This window comes from Odocoileus virginianus, chromosome 30 (assembly GCF_023699985.2).
Source record: "Odocoileus virginianus isolate 20LAN1187 ecotype Illinois chromosome 30, Ovbor_1.2, whole genome shotgun sequence".
Lineage (NCBI taxonomy): Eukaryota > Metazoa > Chordata > Mammalia > Artiodactyla > Cervidae > Odocoileus > Odocoileus virginianus.
The window spans coordinates 22,931,235-22,955,859 of record NC_069703.1 but is presented as its reverse complement, the minus strand read 5'-3'; the positions used below and the strand labels follow the sequence as shown (position 1 = coordinate 22,955,859).

General features: G+C 52.4%; 3 protein-coding genes across 8 annotated transcripts; 2 read left to right on the top strand and 1 right to left on the bottom strand.

Annotated features, from left to right (window-relative positions):
- The first annotated feature begins 12 nt into the window (after positions 1-12).
- GLB1L (galactosidase beta 1 like) lies at positions 13-8,023 on the top strand. 2 transcript variants are annotated; one of them, XM_020904816.2, is made up of 17 exons: positions 15-152; positions 1,356-1,482; positions 1,662-1,828; positions 2,080-2,230; positions 2,392-2,452; positions 4,595-4,689; positions 4,788-4,962; positions 5,051-5,109; positions 5,212-5,333; positions 5,444-5,484; positions 5,685-5,803; positions 6,094-6,168; positions 6,268-6,357; positions 6,472-6,585; positions 6,859-6,990; positions 7,215-7,430; positions 7,599-8,023. In XM_020904816.2, the coding sequence occupies exons 2-17, from the start codon at positions 1,414-1,416 to the stop codon at positions 7,854-7,856; spliced, it is 1,944 nt and encodes a 647-aa protein (XP_020760475.2). In that variant the 5' UTR covers positions 15-152; positions 1,356-1,413; the 3' UTR covers positions 7,857-8,023. The 2 variants fall into 2 exon arrangements, with proteins under 2 accessions (XP_070314774.1, XP_020760475.2); XM_070458673.1 differs by lacking the exon at positions 6,859-6,990 and having other exon boundaries at positions 13-152.
- ANKZF1 (ankyrin repeat and zinc finger peptidyl tRNA hydrolase 1) lies at positions 7,971-14,494 on the bottom strand. Its single transcript, XM_070458672.1, is given in 13 exon segments — positions 7,971-8,304; positions 8,528-8,619; positions 8,757-8,924; positions 9,057-9,168; positions 9,330-9,801; positions 10,507-10,653; positions 10,833-11,061; positions 11,340-11,487; positions 11,581-11,693; positions 12,089-12,282; positions 12,405-12,507; positions 12,721-12,833; positions 13,905-14,494. Coding segments are annotated over 13 exon segments (2,163 nt in total). The 5' UTR covers positions 14,053-14,494; the 3' UTR covers positions 7,971-8,180.
- Positions 14,495-14,681: 187 nt separating this feature from the next.
- Positions 14,682-24,170, top strand: ATG9A (autophagy related 9A). 5 transcript variants are annotated; one of them, XM_070458671.1, is made up of 17 exons: positions 14,682-14,835; positions 15,133-15,307; positions 15,858-15,912; positions 16,336-16,467; positions 16,590-16,633; positions 17,155-17,219; positions 17,943-18,104; positions 18,286-18,427; positions 18,653-19,401; positions 19,486-19,639; positions 19,749-19,928; positions 20,324-20,572; positions 20,779-20,957; positions 21,064-21,181; positions 22,174-22,393; positions 22,596-22,741; positions 23,025-24,170. In XM_070458671.1, exons 4-17 carry the CDS (start codon positions 16,365-16,367, stop codon positions 23,028-23,030), a joined length of 2,517 nt encoding a protein of 838 aa, XP_070314772.1. In that variant the 5' UTR covers positions 14,682-14,835; positions 15,133-15,307; positions 15,858-15,912; positions 16,336-16,364; the 3' UTR covers positions 23,031-24,170. The 5 variants fall into 5 exon arrangements, with proteins under 5 accessions (XP_070314772.1, XP_070314771.1, XP_020760464.1 ...); XM_070458670.1 differs by having other exon boundaries at positions 15,855-15,912; XM_020904805.2 differs by lacking the exon at positions 15,133-15,307.
- Positions 24,171-24,625: the final 455 nt, after the last annotated feature.

Below are 24,625 nucleotides of genomic sequence, written 5' to 3'. Positions count from 1 at the left end.
GGTTAGGCCTGGGGGAGGACGGGTCCCAGGACCCGGGTGAGGGTTCCACACCTGGCCTGCAGTGGGGGTCAAGACGCAAGCACCTACGTCAAAAGGGAGCACAGCCGGGCTCGGCCCGAGGCCCCCAGGACCTGCATCTCCCAATGCCAGAGGTAGGAGGCGTCATGCCTCCCGTGCACCGGGTGGCCGACTGGGGTCCAGCCCGGAAGTGGATGCTCAGAGGGGGCGGGTGCTGGCAGCCTGGACCCCTTTGCAGTTCTGATCAGTACAACCTTGGGGGCTCTGGCCTGTATCCTATTACCGTAGTCTCAGTAGTTAAGAGCTCAGGCTCTTGAACTAGACTAGGGTCTGAATCTTAATAGCCTGGACAAATTACTTAACCTCTAGGAACCTCACTTTCCCTAACTGTAAAATAGGTGTAAGAGTACCTAAAGTTAAATGCATGAACTCTGAGGCCAGACTGCCTCATTCAAATCCCAGCTCTACTAAACTGGTTATGTGACCTTGTTAACAGGCTAATATTTCTATCCTTCAATCACCTCATCTGTAAAATGGAGATTATTATCTACTTCATGGAGTTGTTTGAAGATTAAATGAGAGGTGAAGTGCTTACTATAGCGTTTGATGCATAGCCCTGAGTAGTGTCCATAAGCAGAAGTAACAATAGTAACTATTATTATTACCCTGGTCTTCACATCCCAGGCTTGGGACTGTGAAGGCAGTGAGTGATGGAAATTCACAAATTCCCAAACCTCGGAACCTTGATGTCTCTTGCCCAGGCAGGGGTAAATTGGAAAGGGGCGCACATCCAAAGACGATAGGATGGCCTAGATGGTCTCTTTTGTTGAAACAGGACAGGATTCTCTAGGAAGAAGATTGCTCTTGTAACCTGATCCCCATCCCAACTCCCACTCCCCTTTCATATACTGAGAAGATATCCTCTGGTTTCCCTTGGGTCTGAACCTGGATCTGACATTCATCTAGATTTAACCTGCTGTGTACTGGACCCTGTGATAGCAGCAGAGGACTCAGGATAGACAAGGCTCTCCCCATCCTCAGGGGCTCAATGTAACAGAGAACTACTTCTCAATCCTGAATGTGCTCAGGGCACCCGGAAATCTTGTTAAAATACAAATTCTGATTCTACAGGTCTGAGGTAGGGTCTGAGACTCTGCATTTCTAACAAGCTCCCAGGTAATGTTGATGAAGCTGGTTCATGAACCAGTAGCAAGATATAGAGGATTTTACAAACTAGTAGAGTAGCAGATAGCTGCAGGCTGGAGACAAAGTCCAGGCTAATCGCCTTGCAGCTTGCGGTGGTCTCCGCCCACTTGCTCGCTGAGGTTTTCTCCCAGGAATCTGCCACGTGACGGTCGGACTAGTGTCTCTGACTGGAAGAGCCCCGAAAGCGCCATGGCTCCCAAGAACCCTCTCTGCCTTCCCTCCCTGCTGCTCCCGCTCCTGACGCTGCTGCTGCCCCAGGTAGGATGGGAGAATCGAACCAGCCGCTGGGTGCGGTGAGAGAGGGTCGGATCTGGCGGAGGAGAGAGTGAAAGTGAAAACAACAAAATACTGGGAAGGACTAGTTTCATCTCCTCTGCTCTTGGCAGATGCTGACCCCGGACTCAAGCCCACTGTGAGCATGGTCTCTCCCCTTACAGGCAGACACTCGGTCGTTCGTAGTGGATCGGAACCATAACAGATTCCTCCTGGACGGGGCCCCGTTCCGCTACGTGTCTGGCAGCCTGCACTACTTTCGGGTACCGCGGGTACTTTGGGCAGACCGGCTTTTCAAGATGCGAATGAGTGGCCTCAACGTAGTACAGTTGTAAGAAGTGCTCGTGAGAGCCATGGAAGGGTGGGATTCACTCCTCCTACCATGCTGTTAATAAGGGGATCAGGACAGAAAGACCGACTGGGTATGAGGATTGTAGCTCCAGCGCTTCCCTGCCAAGGGTGGAAAAGGGGGAGGGCCAGGACCTCCTTCCCACAGCTTCCTGGAGATTCCTGCAGGCCTGAGCCCCTTGGCCTCCCTGGCTTCTCCCTGTCTTGGGCCCTGTTAACCTCTTCCTTTTTCAGTTATGTGCCCTGGAACTACCATGAACCAGAGCCTGGGGTCTATAACTTTAATGGCAGCCGTGACCTCTTTGCATTTCTGAAAGAGGCAACTTTAGCCAACCTGTTGGTCATACTGAGACCAGGACCTTACATCTGTGCAGAGTGGGAGATGGTGAGTTAGTTGGAGAAGGAATAGAAGCAAAGCTTCCCATGTGCTCCCACTCTAGGGCCACTTCCATCACTACCCTCAACTCCCTCCCTTCTTACCTACCCTATTCCAGTCTCAGACAACAAAGTCCACTCACTTTTTTGTTGTCTTTATGTTTGTCTCAGGGGGGTCTCCCAGCCTGGTTGCTTCGAAAACCTAAAATTCATCTGAGAACCTCAGATCCAGGTGGGTAGAGAAAATAGACTGGACTCAGAAAAAAGCAAACAACAACAAAATGGGTCATTTGGGTACCCAAAACAGAGATCATTCATTCCAATTATTTACTGTTTTAATCATGCCCAGCAGCACGCGGGGAACTGGGGGACCAGACAGATTCAGGGTGGAAGAAACATTAGTTTAAAACACACACCCAAAACCTATATAAGATTATTTTTAAAATACTACACAAGAAAATGGACAAGGAGTTGAGATAGTGAATAACAGGGCCTCTTTTAGGTAGGAAAGCCAGAAAAGGCTTTTCTGAGATGACATTTCAGTTACTCTAGGAAAGGGAAAGCACTGGTCATATGAAGAGTGAAGTCAGAATGACCAGGTAGATGGAATGGTATACTTTTCTGGGGGGAGGGCTGTGCTGTGAGTCTTGTGGGATCATGGTTCAGATGAGGGATTGAACCTGGCCCCTTGGCAGTGAAAGCTCGGAGTCCTAACTACTAGACCACAGGGAATTCCCAGGTATGGTGTGTTTTAAGGCCCAGAGGTAGGACAGAACACTGGCATGAGTGAGGCCAGCATGGATGGAGCACAGCGGGTAAAGGAGAGTAGTATGAGAAATTGGAGCAATATAGTGAGTGTTAATGCAGGACCACTGTAAGGGGTTTGCCTTTTATTATAAGCACAACAGAAAGTCATTGAAAGAGTTTAACCAAAATTATCTGATTTGTTTTCAGATTACATTAGCCTGGATGTGGAAAATGGATTGAGGGGAGCAAGGGTAGAGGTGGAGAAACTTAACTGGGAGACTGTGATCATAGTTGAGGAGAGAGATGGCTCCTGGTTGTGATAGTAGTGGAAATGCAAAGAAGAGGGCAGAAATGAGCTATAGGTTGGAGGTAAAGGTCAACAGGACTCAGCTGACAGATGTTGATGAGAAAGGGTGGTGGCGGAGGGGTGGGGGAACAGTGTGGGTAGGATGAGGAGAGAAAGGAATCAAGCGTCCAGCCAGTCAAGATGGTGGTGCCACTCACTGACTTAGGGAAGACAGAGAAGACTAGGGGTGGCAAAAGATCAACATTTGGGGGAAAAACAATAGTTCTTGTCATGTTAAATTTTTATCATTCTAAGGGATGCGATTTAATGTATGCTTGGATTAAAGGAGGCAGTGCAACCTGGCCCTCCTTTATACAGAACACAAAATGTAAAGAAATTGAATGTTTTAAAAGTGTAAAGATAGCCTCTAAAATGTCTTTCATTGACTCCAACTTTGAGAGTCTGCTATCTGCTAGGCATTGTCCTCAATGACAAGGATGCAGCCAATGAGCCTGACAGACAAGGTTCCTGCTCACTAGTAGGGGAGACCGACAGGAAACAATTACAGACACACACACTTAATTTTAATTTCTTAAGCACTTGAAAAGGGAGTATGAGGTGATGTGAAAGAGTGTAACAGGGGGAATCTACCCTCCTCTAGGATATCAGAGGTTTTCTTGGGGAAGTGAAATGTAAGTTGAGACCTGAAGCCTGAGTTGGAGTTGCCTAGGTAAGGAGGCAGAGGTCATGCATGAAGACCCTGGGGGTGAGTCAACAAAAATCACCAACAGGAGTTGAGAACTAAAGGCATGCCACCTCATATAGTGATCTTTCATTTGCTGACTTAAATGTCCTGAACTGGCAGTTCCATCAGGGTGCAGGTCAGATATTCTACAATTTTGTGAATTCCCATGCTACTTCATAACTGAGTCTGGTGGGAGCCTGTAACCCCTAGAGTCCATGGGGTCACAAAGAGTCAGACGCGATGGAGCACACATGCGTGCACACTACTTCATAGCGATCTCAAGTGTATATTATATATGGTTATGTAATAGCTCTACGTGATGTGTTTTAATATTTTTTTCCTGATATTTAAAAAATGAATTCTCACTGCTTTGTGTCCTGTGCTCAAACTTCATTGCCATGCAAATATTCAAGTGCTTAGGGTTCAGAGTTTCCTCTGACAGGTCACTGCTTCCCAGACGGAGTTATGGACAAGTGGGATGACACACAGTGCTTCCCCGAGCTGAGGTGGCACTCAGGATGCTAGCACTGATGCTAGGGGTGGGGGCCAAGGAGGTGGCAGTGCCCTAACGAGCTGAGCACTGCTTCTTCCTCTAGACTTCCTTGCCGCAGTGGACTCCTGGTTCAAGGTCTTGCTGCCCAGGATATATCCATGGCTCTACCACAATGGGGGCAACATCATTAGCATTCAGGTACCAGTGGAAAGTTGACTGGGCTAGGGGAAGGAGGTGCCAGTGCCCTTAATTTCTCCACCTCAGAGCTGACCTCCACTTTTCCTTTCCCCGGGCAGGTGGAGAATGAATATGGTAGCTACAGAGCCTGCGACGTGAGCTACATGAGGCACCTAGCTGGGCTCTTCCGAGCGCTGCTGGGAGACAAGATCTTGCTCTTCACCACAGATGGGCCTGAAGGACTCAAATGTGGCTCCCTCCAGGGACTCTATACCACTGTAGATTTTGGCCCAGGTCTCCCAAGCAAGGGTTCAGAATGAAGTCTGGGGAAGGGGCACCTGTTTCATGTTGCTTACCTTGCACCTTTGCCTCCTTTCTGCAGCTGACAACATGACCAAGATCTTTGGCCTGCTTCGGAAGTATGAACCCCGTGGGCCCCTGGTGAGGAGCCAGAGGGGAGGCCAATCAAAGCAAGAGGCAGTGTGGGGAACGAGTGTGCTCAGGTCCCATCTTGCTCACAGCTCCTTTCACTTCATGCTCTAGGTGAACTCTGAGTACTACACAGGCTGGCTGGATTACTGGGGTCAGAATCACTCCACACGCTCCGTTCCAGCTGTAACCAAAGGACTAGAGAAAATGCTCAAGTTGGGAGCCAGTGTGAACATGTAACTGGAGGCACTGGGGCCAACATAAAATCTGTAACTGGGTGTTGGGGATGAAGGTTAAGATTCAATGGGTCAGCTTTTGCCTTTCCCCCCACTCTTCCCCACTTCAGGTACATGTTCCATGGAGGTACCAACTTTGGATACTGGAATGGTGAGTCTAGGCGGTCTCTGGGGTGGAGGCAGGGAGGCAGCAAGGAATTAAAGAGTCTGAGGAATGTATGGATTAGGATGTCTAGAAGCTGGATATGGCTACCACCGCCCCTTCTGAGAGCAAAATTCTCTGCATGAATTTCTTTGCTTAGTGCCTATCATCTGAAAGATGCATTGAATTAATTAAATTGGTTTGACTAGGTGCTGATGAGAAGGGACGCTTTCTTCCAATTACTACCAGCTATGACTACGACGCACCCATATCCGAAGCTGGGGACCCCACACCCAAGCTTCTTGCTATTCGAAATGTCATCAGCAAGGTGCCCTACCACTTCATTAAGTGCCAAAGACTTTTACGAATTTAGGGGGAGGGGTGCCCCTAAGGCAGTGATTGTTGTCTGAACCACAAAACCCTCTGAGCAGCCTATTGCAGCATTTCTCACTTATTCAGGTGGGACTTCCTGGGGAGATACAAATACATACCATGTTAGAGAACCTTCATGACCCCTGAAGTCCTTCCCTGGACCCCGGGTTAAGAGCCCTGCACTAGTGTTGGAATAGGGTTCCTTTGTGTGCTTTTCCTATGGCTCCTGAGAGAATTTGGGCTCAGTTCCAGGAAGTTCCCTTGGGACCTTTACCTCCCCCCAGCCCCAAGATGAAGCTTGGACCTTTGACCCTACACCTGGTAAGCTCCTCCCCATTATTCTCTGTTTCTGCCCAGCCTGTCCTGCCCTCTATTCTGAAAGTTCCCTTGTATTCTGATCCTTTCCCCTTATTCTAACAGGATGGGAATTTGCTGGATTTCTTAGACTTGCTATGCCCCCAAGGGCCCATTCATTCAATCTTGCCAATGACCTTTGAGGCTGTCAACCAGGTAAAGCATAATCCACCAACAGCTCTACCAAGGGTCCCCTCAGTTCTGCATCTTCCCCACAGTATCCTTTCTTGTCTCTCAGTACATCTCATTTACTCGTTCTTCCACACCTAGGTCCATGGCTATATGTTGTATCGGACCTATCTGACCTATACTGTTTCTGAGCCAACACAACTCTGGGTGCCAAACAATGGAGTCCATGACCGTGCCTACGTGATGGTGGATGGGGTGAGAACCTAATTCCAGGCTAGCTTGTGAGCCCATTTCCTTTCCTCCCCAGCAAAGTTTCTGGTATCTACCTTTTCCCACTGCCTGCTCACATTTGCAGAGGATAAGCTGGGATGAGGAAGAGTTTGACAAAGGATAAGGTTCTAGAAGGAACTGACAGAAGGGCTATGTTCTCTTTGCCCTCTAAATAATAGTGCCCTAATGTAGCTTCCTGGGTGGTGGCCACAAGCTAGATGCTGAGCCACTCCCTTTCACAGATACTCTCATCCACAGGTGTTTCAGGGTGTTTTGGAACGAAACATGAAACATAACGTATTTTTGATGGGGAAAGTAGGGGACAAACTGGATGTCCTGCTGGAGAACATGGGGAGGCTCAGTTTTGGGTCTAACAGCAGTGACTTCAAGGTGAGCTCGCTTTGCCCAGTCCCTCGCCCCTATACTCTTCTTTACTGAACTCCCTAGAAAAGATAAGGGCCTAAAGGAAGAGCTACAGCCTTAGGGCTTAGAGAGCAAAGCAGCAGCTGGTGGGGGATCTGGACATGGCCACTAGGTGCATCCCAGGGCTTGAGTAGCAGCAGTCTGGCCTTAGAACTTAGTGAATGATGAATTTTCATTTGCCTTCTTCACAGGGCCTGTTACAGCCACCAATTCTCGGGCAGACAGTCCTTACCCAGTGGATGATGTTCCCCCTGAAAGTTGATAATCTTGTCAAATGGTGGTTTCCCATCCAGCCACTGAAAAGCTCACATCCTCAGGCCCCCTCTGGCCCCACCTTCTACTCTACCACCTTCCCAATTTTAAACTCAGGCGGGGACACATTTCTGTTTCTACCTGGATGGACGAAGGTATTGCTGATGGTGGGGGTGGGGTGAGAGGTAGGGTGGTAAGAGGGGAAAACCATGGAAGAAGGGAGAGCACAAATTATTCCTCTGATTAGGAACCCCCCCACCCCCCAGCAAGGGGATAATTCTACCCCTCTGAGAGCTGATCCTTTCTTTTCCTCTACCCCCCAGGGCCAAGTCTGGATCAATGGGTTTAACCTGGGCCGCTACTGGACAAAGCGGGGGCCGCAGCAGACCCTGTATGTGCCAAGACCCCTGCTGTTTCCCAGGGGAACCCACAATAGAATCACGTTGCTGGAGCTAGAAAACGTGCCTCCTCAGCCCCAAATTCAGTTCCTGGACAGGCCCATCCTCAATAGCACGAAACACAGGACGTACATCTATTCCCTCTCAGGTGCCTCTGAGCCAATGGAGTTAAGTGGGCACTGAAGGAAAGGTAATCCGTGGACCTGGGACGAGTGCAGTGGGCAGGATCCCTTCATGCTAGCCATGCTGACCGTAAGGAAACAAAGGCCACAGGCCTGAATGGAAGTACGAGAGCAGTTTCCTTGCCAAACTTTATTGTGATTAAAGTTCCAGAGACAGTACCAGCTCCACACACCTCTGTGGCCCTGTCTTTGCCCTGGTTCCTGAACGTCCTTCACCCTAATCTTCCAAACACTCTCTGGTTTTGTGGGGGAAGCAGCAGCCTAGGGCCAGTGGGGATGTGCCCTCTCAGGGCCTAGCACTGGCCCCAGATGGAGCAGTAAGAGATCAGGAAGAGGGCTTCCCAGCCCGACAGCGGTGATCCCGGAGGCAGCGTGTGGAGCAGAAGGAGAAGTCAAGGTAGTGAAAAGGAACAAGGCCTTGGAGAGACATCCCACAACTCCAGCAGCGTCTGAATAAGAGGGAGAAATCGGCTGGAGAGGAATCCCAGAAACGTTCCAATCCAAGCCTTCCCCACCCACCCTCCTGTTACTTCTGTTTTTATTCCAGAGGTTCCCCAAACATCTCAAATCCCCTCAACAGCCTTTCTGAACACAGAGCAGCACTTGCTCTACTTGTCCAGAATGGCCCCGCCCACATCACAGCCCACCCCCACACCTGCCCCCTCCACATACGGAATATTGCTGACGGTGACGGCAGGGTCGGAGGTCTGAGGGTTGGGGGCTGCCAACTGGGCAGCGAGTCGGCGCTCTGCAGCAAGAGCTCTCTGAGGGGAGGAGAAGCCGTGTTAAGCACAAGGCCTCAGTGGTGGAGAGTGTGTCCAGGAAGTGACGGCTGCACACCGGGGAAGCGATCAGACCTCTGGGGAAGTGTTGCTGTGGAAGGAAGAAGCCCCAGCCTCACCTTCTCCCGGTCACTGAGGGCAGCAAATCGCCGCTGCTCTTCTCGCTCCTGCTTCTCCTGCTCCTGCCGCTTCCTCTGCTGCTCCTCCCGGTGCCGCCGGGCTGCCTTCTGCTCCCTTCTCCGAGTGGCCTGCCGTGCCTCCATTTCTGCTGTTAGCGGCCCCGGCACCTGGAGGATTTCCAGGAAAGCTTAAGGTAAAGATCTGTACAAACTATCCTTGATAGGACTGTAGGAGAGTAGAAAAGATCTAGCCAGCATCTCTGATGCCTCCCCACTCTGCTGCTTCCTTCTTCAGCTGACCTGAGCTTTGCTGTAATCGTAAGCATCTGGATTCTTCTCCATGAACCTCCGGAACTCATTGCGTGTTGATCTGTCAGCTGCAACTGTATACGGTGGCCGAGCTTGGGAATCCCTAGGTGCGAAAACCCCCAAAACAGGTTCCGTTTGCCTGCTGCACCTCCCAATGTTGCCCAAGCAGACCAAGGGGAAATATTGTCAAGTAGGCAAGGCCAATATTAGCGTCCTGATCATCCTCTGTACCCTAGCAGGGATCGGCATGAGGACCTCACTTACTGCACAGTGGGGTCCGCACCTGCCTCCAGCAGCAGGCGAACCACTGAGCCTCTCCCAGCTGCGGCTGCTGCGTGCAGGAGAGTGAAGCCACCGGAGCCCAAGGGGGCAGTGAGCAGAGGCAGAACTCCAGGGTCTAGGGGGCTGGCAGTGAGCCGGTCCTTCAGCATCCCCACATCTCCAGCTCAGCAAGCAGCTAGAAGCACATCCCAGAGCTCCGGCTGACCGGGGGACGTGGCCTCATCCCAGGGAGGCCCCAAAGGGGCTGACCCTGAAAGGGCCTCATCTTCCTTTGGTTGCTGGGAAAGAGTCATTTGTACCCCAGACTCCAGGTCTTGCTTTCTCTCCCTCTTATTCCTTTTTCTCCTCCTTTGCTTGGGAAATACCTCAAACTCACGAAGATCCAGCGTTCCCAGGGTCACCTCTACTAGCTCCAACTCTACCTGGGAGCCATCCTCTCCTTCTGACTCTAATCCTAGGGGAAAAAATTTGCTATGTTAGATCCATCTAAGGAATAAGCAGAGGGTAGAAGGGTGTGGGCTGCCCCAGATGCCTAAGAATGTACACAGCGAGATAATCCAGATCACTTGAAATAAAATTGTTTGTATTTTGTCACCCAAGATAAAATAGCATATCAAGAGCTGAAGCCATTAGTATCAATGTGAAGAAATGAGGCTCACAGCCCCAGTAAGGGCAGGCCCAGAAGAAGCTATTCAGGGACGAGAGTCCCTGGACATTCCCATGACAGCCTTAGGGTAGTCAGCAGAGGAGCCTGGAGCAGCTGACAACCATGCAGGTGACAGTCTGCAGCAGGGGAAGCAAGCCCTAGCTCCAAACCAGTGCGTCCAAGGAGGCAAGTAAATTATGTTAAGATCCACACAACACATGTCCAAGCATCGACTTCATGCTAAGACTTTTCTAAGAACTAGAGATACATCAGTGAACAAAAGAGATGATAGGAGATTTGGAAAAATCCCAAAACATATTTAAGTAATTGCTACCACATACTGAACAGATGTGTCTGTTTGCGGGGCGGCGGGGGGTGGCAGTGGTGGGAGTATGTAAGGGCTTACTTATAAATAGGGAAGTGGATAAAGCTATGACAGTAGGGGATTTACCACTGCATTTCTAGGACAGACCCCCAGAGAGAGACCTGACAATTGCCAGATGGTGTACAAACCCTGTTTGGGAGCTTCCTCGTTTTGCCCGAGTGCTTCATTTTCATCACTGGGGACCTTTCTTTCTTCCTCGATAGCCTTCCTTTCTTTCACTCTCTTCCGGTGTGTCTGAGGTAAATCCAACTTGTCTGTCTCCCGGGGGTCTTCTCCTGCCATAAAACAAAGATGGTTCTTAAATTTAGCTGAGGAGAAGCCAGCTCAGGTTTCTGTCAATGGAAATGTCATCAGACTGCAGTCGAGCACTAGAAAACCATCTGGATGCATGAATGAGAACCCCAGGCGTGGGTGGAACATTTGGGGCATATGGAGATCTAGAAAGAAAGCTCACCATGGACATATAACGTGGTCAGCTTATGGAGTACACGCTGTAGCTCTTGGAAGGTGGGTCTTCGGGTAGCGAGGGGGATATCCCAAAGTCGGGGATCACCCCGGCGCAGGGGAGCCTCACGGCCCCCGAAGAACAAGGACCGGCCAGAGCGGGGGGCACGCAGCAATATTGTCCCAGCTTCCTCCAGTGCCTTAGCCCAGTCTGGCCCTGCCAGCAGGTCACGAACTTCCTAGAGAAGACAATGACTCAGCTCTGTAATTCTTCACTTGCTACTTTTAAACTTCCAACCAAAAACTGACCCACAGATGATGTTCAGATGACGTGCAGGGAATGGGGGGTGGAGAATGAGAGGATTAAGACTCCTGGGCATCCACCCCATTCTACCTTCATCTACCCAGAAAGAACAAAGATAGTATACAGAAGCCAGCCTCCCTGCTGTACCATTTAATCAGTCAAGAGGAGAGAAGTGGGGATTAGAGGCGCACCAGACATGGACACATGACTCACCTTATAGAGTGCGGCTTCATTGTAGCGCCTCAGACTGGCCCCAGCAGAGGCAGCAGCTGCATGCCGCGCGTCCCGGAGCCCCTGCGCTGTGCCCCGCTTGGCCCGCACTGTGTAGCGGTGAAAGCTTTTGTGTGTCAACACTTCTCGTCTGTAGACAGCACAGACTCAGTACTGGAAATCAGATGGTGCTCCCAGACTAACAGGATTCATTCCATCCTTGCCCCATGCAGCACCCTCTCACCCTTGGAAAATGGCACCAGCAAAGTGCCCAGCAGCAGCCATGAGCACCACACAGTCCCTGGGACCTCCACTCTGCAGGTTCTGAAGCAGCAGTTCTGGTTCTTCAAGGGGCACCTGGAGACACAGGAGCAGCACAAGCATCTCTGTGGCACTTGCTGGGAGTAAGAAACAAGTGCCAGTGCCACGTGATTCACAGGCAGCATCTCTTTTGATACGACAGCTCCATTATTGTCTCCATTTTATAAATACGAAAATTGGAGGCTTGCAGAGGTAGTCAAGATCAAGTAGGAGAACCAAAATTCCAACCTAGATCCGTCTATTTCCAAATTGAATTCCACTCCACTTGACCCTTGTAAGATTCAGGCCAGTTCAAGACTGTGCCATCAAGTGTGACACCCACCCTGAACAGGAAGGAAGGGAAGAAGTAAGAAATAGACTGTGCTGAGGGGAAATCTAGGCCGAGTGTACAGAAGGCTGGGGCTGACCACACAACGTGTGCTGGCACTTGCCTGGCGAGGGCCTAGGACACAGCGATAGGCATAAAGAAACTGGCCCTGGGCATTCTGGAAAAGAACCCGATGGGGGTGGAAGCCTCGGGGTCGCGTAGGCTTCTCCAAGTCAGCCCTCTCCTCATCCAGTATCTGCAGGTCCTCCTCACTGTCTGAGTCTGAGTCTTCTGATCCTGAGATGCTGGAAAGATCGCCTGAGAACAACAAAAGTTAAGAAAGCTTGGTACCCCATCTTTGACCTTTCTTCAAGCTCCTCAGCTAGGGTCTTTCTCCATCCCCATGACTGATTCGCACATGCTCTCCCACCAGTCATCACCTGTGGAACTCTGCTTTTCAAAGTCCAGGGCAGACAAGAGAGGCTTGTCCTTGAGACGCTGCTTTAGGTTAAACCGATGCCAGTCAAGCTTGTAATGTTCCCTCTGGTATGAGACAAAGAGGGAAGAACAATGTGGAAATATGCCTGACCCAGCCTTTTATGGTACCCAAGACCTAAGAAAGAACTCCATGAAGTATGACCAGGTAATACTAACTTCCTTAGTTAATGTAGACCTTCATTAAAAACAAATTTCTACCTCTTTTCCCCAACCATGACATTTTTGCTTCCACATTTAGCTCTGCACCTGGTCTTTTACCTGTTCCTGGTGGTTCTGGAAGACCTGGTCACAGGTTGAACAAAACAACTTCTCTGAAATATCCAGAGGACCCTGGAGTGGTCTTCTTTCTGGGCTTATTTGCTCCTCTGAACCTAAAGGGGAGGGTAAACAGAGGTAGAAAGGGGGCCCAAATCCACACTATCTAGGATTACATTCAGTGTCTGATATACAAAGCAGCAGATACAAATGAGAGAGATGGCATGTCATTGCCTTCAAGGAATTTAACAATCTAGTAATCATGAAATAAATGACACAGCAATCACTTTATAGAATAAATATGCTTCTAAAAAGATATATATAGGAAGAATATAAACACTGTATGTATATTAACAACAGGGATTGTTTAGAGGAATCCTGAAAGTGAAAGTGTTAGTCGCTCAGTCATGTCTGACTGTTTGCAATCACATGGACTGCAGCCCACCAGGATCCTCTGTCCATGAAATTCTCCAGGCAGAACACTGAAGTGGGTTGCCACGCCCTTCTCCAGATCTTCCCGACACAGGGATTGAACCTGGGTCTCCCACATTGCAAGCAGATTCTTTACTATCTGAGCCACCAGTGAATGGTTTCTGGTAAGGTTAAGATTATTTTTAAACTGTGCAAATAACTCTTCCCCACTACCATCTTTTTAGCTTATATTTCCAATTACAGTGTGCAGTTGGGTTTTTTTTTTAAAGTATAAGAAAACAGTCAAACTCAAGTAGGATGAAACCAACAGTAAGTTATTCTATATTCAGCAAGAAGGAATGATTTGATTGGAATAGTTAAATTTGGGTGATATCAAGGAAGAGTGAAGTGTTTTTGCAGGCAGTGGTGTTAATGTGATGAGGCATAAGCAATGGCAAGAGATTTGCTTGGAGACAATTCAGGAGCCTGTTCTAGAAATCCAGCGATCGAGTGAAATATATTTTTTTTAATCAGAAAACATGTACAAATGTTGCCTTAAATTCCTAACAGTTAAGAAAAATATACACAAACTTCAGCGTAAAAGTAAAAAACAAACACTCTGCAGTTGGGAGCTGATAAATTTTATCCAGTGGAAGATGTCAACAAGAGCTCCTAAGCTGGGAAACACCAATAAGAATGTGTTCCCTGGAGGAGCAATAAGCTCCAAAGTGTCCTGTCATATCTCTTACGGGTCCGCCCCACACCTTCCCAGATACCTGGACAGGAAGTCTGCAGAGCCTGGGCCAAGGCCTCCTCGGGAAAGTGGCTCACCAGGCGCAGGCCCTGAAGGACCGGAGCATCCGTGCTGAGGTCAAACAGGGAGACCGACACAGGAGCCTGGGCTGCAGCTGGAGCCGGCGACATGGCTGAACAGAAATCTACTTAGAAGCAGCTGCTGGAGCAGAAAGGTGGTTAAGAAACAGCTTCCCAAAGCAACGTCCTATGCCGCCTCCCCAGCCAGCGTGACTTCGTTTCCCCTACTCCGCAAGGCACCACGGCCACTCACCCGGGTACCAGGGGTGGGCCCAAGGTTAATACGTGATCCCAGCCTGCTTTCTCAAATCCGCAGTCTCGGACCACACAAGAGTGAAATGGGCGCGAATTCAGCAACCAAATCGACTCCAGCAGAGTTAAAATCACCAAGGTCCCTTAACCAACCTCTCCTCGTTACCCGTGCGGTGAGTTCCAGCAGTGACTACACCGCGTGGACGCGCCCCCGCCCGCAGAAGCTGCACTTAAGGTCAGAAGGAGCAGAGAGGTACGGGAAATCTACAGTCCGAAACCCAGATTTTTGCAATACCTTAACAAACTCGTCACTACGGGGTAGCGAAGAGGACAAAAGGCATTGGCTGCATCTGAGCCCCGCCCCACGTAGAGCGTGCAATTGGTTCCCTGACTTCCAGGGCCCGCCTCTAGCTTTTAGTCCCGCCTCGGACGCCGAGCATTGGCCATCGTGTCTCCACCCCCACGTTCATTGGTCAGGCTAACTGCGTCTGACAGTGAGTGGCAGACGCCGGGCCTAGCGCTCCCGGTCGGGCCGAGCCCAGTGAAGCCGACGGAGCCCCTGGAATCACCCGGGTGACCGTTCCTGTGGTGAAACGCGAGCCCGGTTACCGAAATCTCACGATCCGTGTCGGGCCTGGCCAGGTATGCCCGCGGAGTCCTAAGCGGACTTGCGGTGGGTAACGGGGGAAGGGGCACCGCGGGCGGGGCGGAGGCGCGCAGCCGGAATGTTTTGATAGCGGGGTCGCGCGGACGGGGGCGCGCGTGAGCGGCGGGGCCGCGCGCAAGATTGTCCGCTGTTGGGAGCCGAGCCCTTGGCCTGGGGCCGGGCGGTCTGGGGGCGCGCTGGGCTCGGGTCGTGGCAGCTGGGTGTAGAAAGGCAACCGGGCTCAGCTGGGTGTATCGGCTGTCGGACTGGCTCGATTCTTCCAACGTCCGCAGGAACCCCTGAGCCCGGGCCCGGCTGACAGGGGCTCTATGGGCCCTGGGTCTACACTGACCCAGTGAGTGGTGAGTTCCCTGAGGATCTTAGGATCCAGGGCTCTCACTAACCTGGGGAACCCCACTGGGGCCAGGCTGGGCAGTGCTCCACAGCTTCAAGGTCTGCACTGACTGGGTGAGTGCCACCTAGATCATGCCTGTCTCCAGGACCAAGGGAACCCACAGTTGAGCCAGGATCTGGGTCTACACTGACCCAGTATCTGGGTCTACACTGACCCAGTCAGGATATCCCATCTAGGAACTTTGCCTGCCTGCTGGGTGTTTGCTAAGGAAGCAAGGGCAGCTCCTTTTTAAGAGAGACTCTCTCCTTGGGTTTTGGGTTTGGGACCTTGTGGACCCGGGAAGGTCCACCTGATTCCTCAGGCTGAGGTGGGGCATGGAGAACAGTCCAGCCCTGTACAGACTCAGTCTCTGCAGGTTCATTAAGCCACAGCATGGGACCCTAGAGTTGAATGAGTGGCCTCATATAGCACAACCAGAGGAAGTGTGCATAGCCTTAGGCTAGGAGGGGTGCCTCTTTCCCACTGCAGCCTCCCTGCCCCTTGCTTGGCTTCTCCTGAGTGGGGGTAGGGGGGGTTTGGGGGGCAGGGGGGGAGTGGTAGCATTGGGTTTATTTCTATTCCCACTCCCCACTCTCTGGGGCCTGACACCTTCTCCTCCAGCAGCTGCAGAGCCAGGGCATCGAGGGCTGGAGTGGAGCTGACACTGTCCATGGAGCTGGTAGGGCCATGTGCTTATCTCAAACTTCTGTTTACAAAGTGCTTCCAAACTGCTAGTCTCTTGGGAGACCAGGGTTTCTCTAGGAGGGGAGTGGGAGGGCCCCTTCTCTCCACTGAATAGAAGATGAAACAGACCCTGCTGCCCCACCCCATAAAGGGGCAGAGTCTGTCTTCAGGCCAGCAAGGCCTCAGTAGACACTCAGTAAAGACTACAGTAATGACTGACCGCATTGGTCAGTGAGGGCCTCCCAAGCCCTGAGCATAATGCTTTCCTTGGGTTACTACTCCCTCTGCCTTTGATCCAAGACGACTAGTAGTGGAGACCAAGCCCAAGGATTCTTTCTCGTTCATTTCTGTTCTAGTAGGCAGGGAAGATGACAGCAGAAGGTCTGAACCTGCGTCTCTCTTTCCTCTGTGCCCACAGGTGGACAGGGTGGACAGGGGGCGGTGGTGATGGCACAGTTTGACACTGAATACCAGCGCCTAGAGGCCTCCTACAGCGATTCACCCCCTGGAGAGGAGGACCTGTTGGTGCATGTCCCTGAGGGGAGCAAGTGTGAGTTCCTGGACATGACAGCCAGAACTGGGACTTGGGGGGAGAATTGGTGGAGGGACGCTGAGGGAGCAAGGGGCTTCCATTTCTTTGGGGCTCTGACATCTCTGCTCCTGTACCCACAGCACCTTGGCACCACATCGAAAACCTTGACCTCTTCTTCTCTCGAATATCCTTTGTGTCTCTGTGTTGGAGCTCTTGAACCTTCAGCCCCTCTCTAAGCCAGGCTCCTTGAGGGGAAGAACTTGGTGTGGGTTTGGCTCTAATCCCTCAAAGGGGAGTGGAGTGCACCTTGAGCTTAAGTAGAGGCTAGGGAAATAATGACAGTTATAAATAATGATATCCCACATCTATTAAGAGCCATGTGCATTGTACTTTGTAGTATTAATTTATAAGGAACCTCTCTAAGGGTGATTCTCTTGATGGTATGCTAATAATCATAATAATTATTGTCTTTTGACTTTGTGTCAGTTCTGTGTTAAATACTTTACATGCGCTATCTCAGACCTAACGATCCTATAAGACAAGTGCTATTATACTACTATAGACAGAGCTTAGAGAGTTAAGTAACTTGGCCAAAGTCACACGGCTCGAAAGTCAGAGAGCCAGGACTTCATCTCAGGTACATGACACCAAAGTCTGTGCTCTTATTTGCTGTCTCTACTGACCACTTTTTCTTAACAATTACACGTTTATAATCTACACCAGAAGAATGGTTTCACTTGTATGCTCATCGGGGAGATCTTTGAGCTCATGTAAGTACAAGGGACGGATGATGTGGTGAAGGAACACATCACAGTGTTTCCTGTCTCTGAGCTCAACCCCTGGCCCAAACTGCCAGTGCAACTAGGTGCAAGGCTCAAAAGTGCAAACCTTTATAGTTTAAGGCTAAGTGTGGCACCACGTTTTACAGACTTATCTTTTTTAATCACCCTTATAAGGAAGGCTTTCCAAGTCCTATCTCTTCCACAAAGAGAAGTCAGACTCATCAGAGCTCCAGTAGAATGAGCATGGCTCCGTCAGGAGGTATCATGCCAGATGCTTACTTGAGAAAAATGCCTCTGTTCTGCCTTGGATGTACCTTAGACCTACTGCTGAGTAGAGGGCCTTCTGGGAGGAAGGAGCCATATGGCTTTGCCAAAGAGTAAAGGGGTGGAAAACCTGCAAAGGGGTTCTACAATCTCAACAGGAAATCAGGGACTGGGGACCAGAGACCACAGTCTAAGACCTTTGAAAGAGTGAGTGGTGGCAGAGATTACCATGAGATAGAAAAGCAGGCTGATTCTGCCTGAAGCTAAGAGCCAAAAATAGGTGCTGCTTTGGGTCTCCCGGGGCCAAGCAGTAGAGAGAGGCCCTCCATTTCTCCAGAGGCTGCTCCCTAGTCTTGGTCTGCCACTTCCAGACTCTCACTTATTCCCGGTTATTTCACTGGTGTCTCTCTGACTCTCAGACCGCACCCCCTCTGCCCAACTACCCAGGCAGTTCCTCTTTGTGGTTGCCTTCACCACCTTCCTGGTCAGCTGTGTGGACTATGACATCCTATTCGCCAACAAGATGGTGAACCACAGTCTTCACCCGACTGAGCCTGTCAAGGTCACTCTGCCAGATGCCTTTCTGCCTGCCCAGGTCTGTAGTGCCAGGTAAGCACTGCAGGTCAGAGGGAACTAGAGCCTGTAGTTCAGCTAGCAGGTGGGGGATGGGATGTGAGGCAGTAACATTCCCCAGAACACAGGCTCAGCCTCTCCAAATCCTTCAGGACAGCAGCATTTCTGCCCAGAGGCCTCAGGCCACTCTTCCTCCCCTTCCCTGTTCCCCCACCAGGATTCAGGAAAATGGCTCCCTTATCACCATCCTGGTCATCGCTGGTGTCTTCTGGGTCCACCGGCTCATCAAGTTTATCTATAACATTTGCTGCTACTGGGAGATCCACTCCTTCTACCTGCATGCTCTGCGCATCCCCATGGTGAGACTGGGAAGTTGGGCAATTAGCACCACAGTCCAGGATGTCTTCCACAGCCTGGGAAGGGTGGGGTATATTCCTGGGCATCAGGCAACTTCCTCCATCCTTGGTAGGTCAGGCAGGGTCTACTTAAAGGCTCCCAAGGACCCCTGAGCCTCACAGCTCATGGAGGGCAAGGGGCTGAGGCAACCACCCCGCCTTCCATCCCCCGTCTCTTCCCCACCCCAGTCGGCACTTCCATATTGCACATGGCAAGAAGTGCAGGCCCGGATTGTGCAGACCCAGAAGGAGCACCAGATCTGCATCCACAAGCGTGAGTTAACAGAGCTGGACATCTACCACCGCATCCTCCGGTTCCAGAACTACATGGTGGCGCTGGTGAACAAGTCCCTCCTGCCCCTGCGCTTCCGCCTGCCGGGTCTCGGGGAGGTTGTCTTCTTCACCCGGGGCCTCAAGTACAACTTCGAGCTGATCCTCTTCTGGGGACCTGGCTCTCTTTTTCTCAATGAATGGAGCCTCAAGGCTGAGTATAAACGTGGGGGGCAACGGCTGGAGTTGGCCCAGCGCCTCAGCAACCGCATCCTATGGATCGGCATTGCCAACTTCCTGCTGTGCCCCCTCATCCTCATCTGGCAGATCCTCTACGCCTTCTTCAGTTATGCCGAGGTGCTCAAGCGGGAGCCGGGTGCCCTGGGTGCGCGCTGCTGGTCACTCTACGGTCGCTGCTACCTCCGCCACTTCAACGAGCTGGAGCACGAGCTGCAGTCCCGCCTCAACCGAGGCTACAAGCCCGCATCCAAGTACATGAATTGCTTCTTGTCACCACTGCTGACACTGCTGGCCAAGAACTGCGCCTTCTTCGCTGGCTCCATCCTGGCCGTGCTTATTGCCCTCACCATCTATGATGAAGACGTGCTGGCTGTGGAACACGTCCTCACTACCGTCACACTCCTGGGGGTCACCGTGACCGTGTGCAGGTGGGCCAGGGCAGCAGGGGGGGAGCAGGCTGCCTGTCATTTCCAGGAAGGGCTTCCATCTCACCATGGCCCTGATCCTACCAGGTCCTTTATCCCGGACCAGCACATGGTGTTCTGCCCTGAGCAGCTGCTCCGCGTGATCCTCGCTCACATCCACTACATGCCTGACCACTGGCAGGGTAATGCCCACCGCTCGCAGACCCGGGACGAGTTTGCCCAGCTCTTCCAGTACAAGGCAGTGAGTGGAGTTGGAGTCAGGGCCTGCTAGAGACTGGCTGACAGCTCGGTGCCCAGGGCTGGTCTCCCTCCTGCTCTCTTGTGACCTCAGTCCCTTTCTTCCTCTCTAGGTGTTCATCCTGGAGGAGTTACTGAGCCCCATTGTCACACCTCTCATCCTCATCTTCTGCCTGCGCCCGAGGGCCCTGGAGATTATAGACTTCTTCCGCAATTTCACTGTGGAGGTTGTTGGTGTTGGGGACACCTGCTCCTTCGCGCAGATGGATGTTCGCCAGCATGGGCATCCCCAGGTATTAGGAAAGGAGGGGGGCAGTTGGCCAGAGGCGATGCTGGCCTATACAGCATTTTGGGACAAACTGCAAAGAGATACCCCTTCTGAGCCAGTGAATCACAGAGTGGCAGCCCTGCACCAGGGCACACACGGCTTTGTAAGCAGGAGCCTAGACTGGATTATAGCCTTAAACTTGCATCCTTGGCCAAGCTCCCCTGAGAAAGGCACAAACCAAGCAGCTAGCACAGTATGTGGCTACTTGTAGGGCAGCCACTAGGGCCCCCGGATGAGATACAGTAGTGCATTGTGGTCTCTGTCCTCCAGAGGCAAGGCCTCCCCCCTCCACTTCAGGAAAGGTACCAAAAGGGCTTCTGTAAGGGGCCAGTCCTGCTCACTGCAGCCTCCCTTGTGCAGTGGCTGTCCGGTGGGCAGACGGAGGCCTCAGTGTACCAGCAGGCCGAGGATGGGAAGACAGAGTTGTCACTCATGCACTTTGCCATCACCAACCCTGGCTGGCAGCCACCACGTGAGAGCACGGCCTTCCTAGGTTTCCTCAAGGAGCAAGTTCAGCGGGACGGAGCAGCTGCTGGCCTTGCCCAAGGGGGCCTGCTCCCGGAAAATGCCCTCTTTACGTCCATCCAGTCCTTACAATCCGAGTCTGAGGTGCGTTCCTAGGGACTGGGAGATGATGGGCAGAGTGGACGCCAGGAGCTGGGACTTGAGGGTGTGGGGCAGAAGGGTCCACCCTCCTGTTGGTTTCCTTCTCTCTGTTCATTCAGTCTGTGCCACTGGGTCCTAATGTGCAGAGTCCTGGGGGACCCAGAGGCCTCCTTGTGCTCTGAGAATTCTACCACCCCTTTTATTCACAGCCGCTGAGCCTTATTGCAAATGTGGTAGCTGGCTCATCCTGCCGGGGCCCCCCTCTGCCTAGAGACCTGCAGGGCTCCAGGCACAGGGCTGAAGTCGCCTCTGCTCTGCGCTCCTTCTCGCCTCTGCAGCCTGGTCAGGCTCCCACGGGCAGGGCTCCCAGCACCATGACAGGCTCTGGGTGAGTAGCAGTGGGCCGAGAGGGGAGGGCATGGCAGTAGCCCCCAGCAGTTTGTGCAAGTCTCAGAAATGTTGATGACTGCTGTCTGTGCTGGCATGGGGGACAGGGTGGATGCCAGGACAGCCAGTTCCGGGAGCAGCGTGTGGGAAGGCCAACTGCAGAGCCTGGTGCTGTCAGAATATGCATCCACTGAGATGAGCCTACATGCCCTCTACATGCACCAGGTGAGTGGGCAGGAAGGGGCAGGGGTGTAGAACCAAGGTGGCGGCTGAAAATAGAATAGAGGGTTTTAGACGTGGAAAAGCAAAACATGGGCTCGAATCCCTTCTCTGCCATTTACCTGCTCTGCAATTTCCATTCCCGCATATTTCCTCTTCCTATCCTTTTCAGCCAAGCTTACTTTCACCCAGGGCTTTTCCACACTTGTGGTTTCCCCTGCTAAGAATCCACTTCCCTGACATATCCACATGGCTCCCTCTTTCTCATTCAGGTCTGCTCTTTCCCACGCTGTGATACCATCTCTGGCCACCCTGAGTAAAAGCCTCCCTTGCCTACCCTCCTGAATCTTCCAGTTCTGTTTTTCTTTCCATAGCATTTAGCATCATCTGACACTGGTATTTTTTCCTTATTTATTTGTTTATTGTCTATCTCCCCCCACTCCATCCAAGTATATAAGCCCCAGGGAGTTGGGGTTTTTGTCTATTTTGTTTACTGCTGTATCCCCAGCACCTGAAAGAGCTCCTGGCACTTAAATTCACAAACAATTTATTCTGGAATCAAATGACTGGGGAAAATGAGAGCCATTACAATCTATGCATAGGCTTGTTCCAGGAATCTGCTGAGAATTTAACTTGTAAAACATCACATGTATGTTACATGTTATTAACATAACAGGTACTCTTGGTGAGTAGTTCTAGATGAGGCAATATAAATCAGAACTGGCCAATACCATTGTGGAGGGTAACTATTTCAGATATTATTCTGTCTCCAACTGCTTCCTTTGTGGCTCAGCAGGTAAAGAATCCACCTGCAATGAGGGAGACCTGGGTTCAATCCCTGGATTGGGAGATCCCCTGGAGAAGGAAAAGGCTACCCACTCCAGTATCCTGGCCTGGAGAATTCCACAGACTGTACAGTCCATGGGGTCGCAAAGAGTCAGACGCGACTGAGCGACTTTCACTTTCTGTCCCCAACTAACGAATCCCCCACTTCTCAGCTCCACAAGCAGCAAGCCCAGGCTGAACCTGAGCGGCATGTGTGGCACCGCCGGGAGAGCGATGAGAGTGGGGAGAGTGCCCCTGAAGAGGGGGGAGAAGGGGCCCGGGCCCAGCCTATCCCCCGCTCTGCAAGCTATCCCTGTGCTGCACCCCGGCCTGGAGCTCCTGAGACCACTGCCCTGCAGGGGGGCTTCCAGAGGCGCTACGGAGGCATCACAGGTATGCACTGGGGGTGCAGAAGAGACAGAGCCTTCAGGGAAGAGTGGTCCTTCTGGGGCCTCTAGGGGAGGAGAGAGGTCAGAGGGACCAGACCCAAGGAGACTAGTCCCTCCCCGGCGCCTCCAACTCCCCCAGCAGCCCCAGAGCCCATCTCTTCATTCCTGTCTGTGTGCACACTAAGAGTACTCACTTGTGTCTGTAGATCCTGGCACAGTGCCCCGGGCTCCCTCTCACTTCTCTCGGCTGCCCCTGGGAGGATGGGCTGAAGATGGGCAGTCAGCATCAAGGCACCCGGAGCCTGTGCCCGAAGAGGGCTCAGAGGATGAGCTCCCCCCTCAGGTGCACAAGGTAAGGGCTCCAAGACCCGAAACCGACAGCCAGAAGTAGTAACTTCCAGGCTGAGGTCAAGCTTCTCATGTGAAGGGAGGTGGCCTCCTGTGCACAGACGCTGCAACTTCTCCTCCAAAGTAGACTGTCTTCTCTCCCTCACCAACTGTGAAACCCAGGACTCGATTTTTCCTTTGCTTACCTGCCTCAGAATCAAATTTTCCTTTTCCTTTATCTCCAGGCTTCTGTTGTGGAAGCAGATTGCTGAAGACCAGCTCCATAACCAACCCATTTCTCTCCACAGGTATAGACGAGGCGGAGGAGGGTCCTATGCCTCAGGATGGAGGCCATCGTTGCCCTGCTATCCCAGAGGAGGGTCCCTGTGCCCCAGGATGGAGGCCATTGCTGCCCTGCCACCCCATCCGTCCGTCATGGAGGGCTCCCGAGTGCTGCCTGGCTCCATGCGTGTATTGTTTGTGTGTCCGTGCCTGGCCAAGGGAGGTGCCAATGCTGGGCTCGCCACAGCCCCAGGAGAGAGACAGGGGGCCTAGGAAACAGGGCACATGGGACTCTAGCCTCATCCCCAGGACCCCCCTTGGCTCAGAGTGTGGTGCTAGAAACTGGTCCCCAGCCCAGCCCCAGTACTGCCACCTTTGCACCCACCCCTGCAAGTCTCCAGAGGACTGCCCACCCCAGAAGCTGCCAAGCAGGGAGAACGTGTGCCAACTGTGGAGTGGGGAGGTTGGGTCTGGACCCTCAACCTCTGTAGCCTCCCTCCCCACCCCTGAACAGATGAGCAGCTCAGGCTGTGGCCCTTACCTCACCCCCAGTTCTCTCCCAGTGCTGCAGCCTGCTCACCTCTCCCCTGCTTCCTGCACATTTATCACTGGCATGTTTGCCACTTGCTCCCCTTCTGTTCCCTTGCTCCCCCCTTCTGTTCAGCTTTTGCTTTGTGTTGGTGTGGAGGCTTTAGCTCCCAGCTCCCCTCATGCTATCTTTTGACACTAAGAAGGAAGGTTTCTAAACTGTGGAGCAGGGATGGACAGCAGGGATTTGCTGTCCTCTCCAACTTTTTAGGATGGGCCCCTGGGAGACTTGCGGCCTTCCTGGCCCCCATTGCTGCTTATTGTACCCCGTACCACCTGCACATGGGATGGAAAGGGCCGGAGTGTGACCTCGGCTGGCTGTCTCCCAGCAAGAGCGCTCTGGCCTGCATCCCGCTGTCCCGAGAGGGGGATGGAGGGGCGACAGGATGGCTTTGCCCTCGGCTTTGGGCTGCCGCACTGCATGCTGGGACCCAACTCCTTTCCCTCCCCTCCCACCCCTGCCCCTCTCCCCCAGCTCGGGTCCGCTGCGGGTGAACGGTTGAAATACGCAGCCGAACTTACAGCGGAATAGGGTGGGGGACCGTGTACAGCTTGACAACCTTTAATAAAGAAGGGACTGACTAGGTCGCGGCTTGTTGTCCGGAGCGGCTAGGGTTTTGGGGGGCAGGAGGGGTGGGGTGTCTGTGAACCACCCAGGTGGCTGGGGACTGGGTGTCCGCCCCGTGAGAAAGCTGGTCTATGCGATCACTTGGATATACCGACCTAGCGGGCGAGCAGAAGAAGGGCAGCTTCCCAAGCCACGGTTCCTCGGAGGTCAAGGACTCCGGCAGGACGTGCGGTCGGATTTCCCGCCCTGAGCACGTGACCGTGCCGGCTCCGCCCTTCTATTTTGCTCTTCTCTGCGTGCGCCATCCCCCTCCCCGCCTCTTCGGAGACTCTCGGCCAATGGGGACCTGGGTAGGGGCCAGGGGCGGCCCCCGGTGGGCGGAGCTGCTGCGGAAGAGAGTCGCTGGAGTCGGACATTGAACACTCCGTGGGCCCGGACCCGGCCGGAGGGTCACCTGCTGCGAGCAGAGGG

Excerpts from the sequence above, each read along its gene's own strand:
- GLB1L (XM_020904816.2), top strand. The coding sequence starts at position 1,414 with ATGGCTCCCAAGAACCCTCTCTGCCTTCCCTCCCTGCTGCTCCCGCTC. Across the intron at positions 6,169-6,267 it reads GACCTTTGACCCTACACCTG|GATGGGAATTTGCTGGATTT; the intron begins GTAAGCTCCTCC and ends TTATTCTAACAG. Across the intron at positions 7,431-7,598 it reads TTCTACCTGGATGGACGAAG|GGCCAAGTCTGGATCAATGG; the intron begins GTATTGCTGATG and ends TCTACCCCCCAG.
- ATG9A (XM_020904805.2), top strand. The coding sequence starts at position 16,365 with ATGGCACAGTTTGACACTGAATACCAGCGCCTAGAGGCCTCCTACAGC. Across the intron at positions 16,468-16,589 it reads TGTCCCTGAGGGGAGCAAGT|CACCTTGGCACCACATCGAA; the intron begins GTGAGTTCCTGG and ends CTGTACCCACAG. Across the intron at positions 20,958-21,063 it reads AGCACCATGACAGGCTCTGG|GGTGGATGCCAGGACAGCCA; the intron begins GTGAGTAGCAGT and ends CATGGGGGACAG.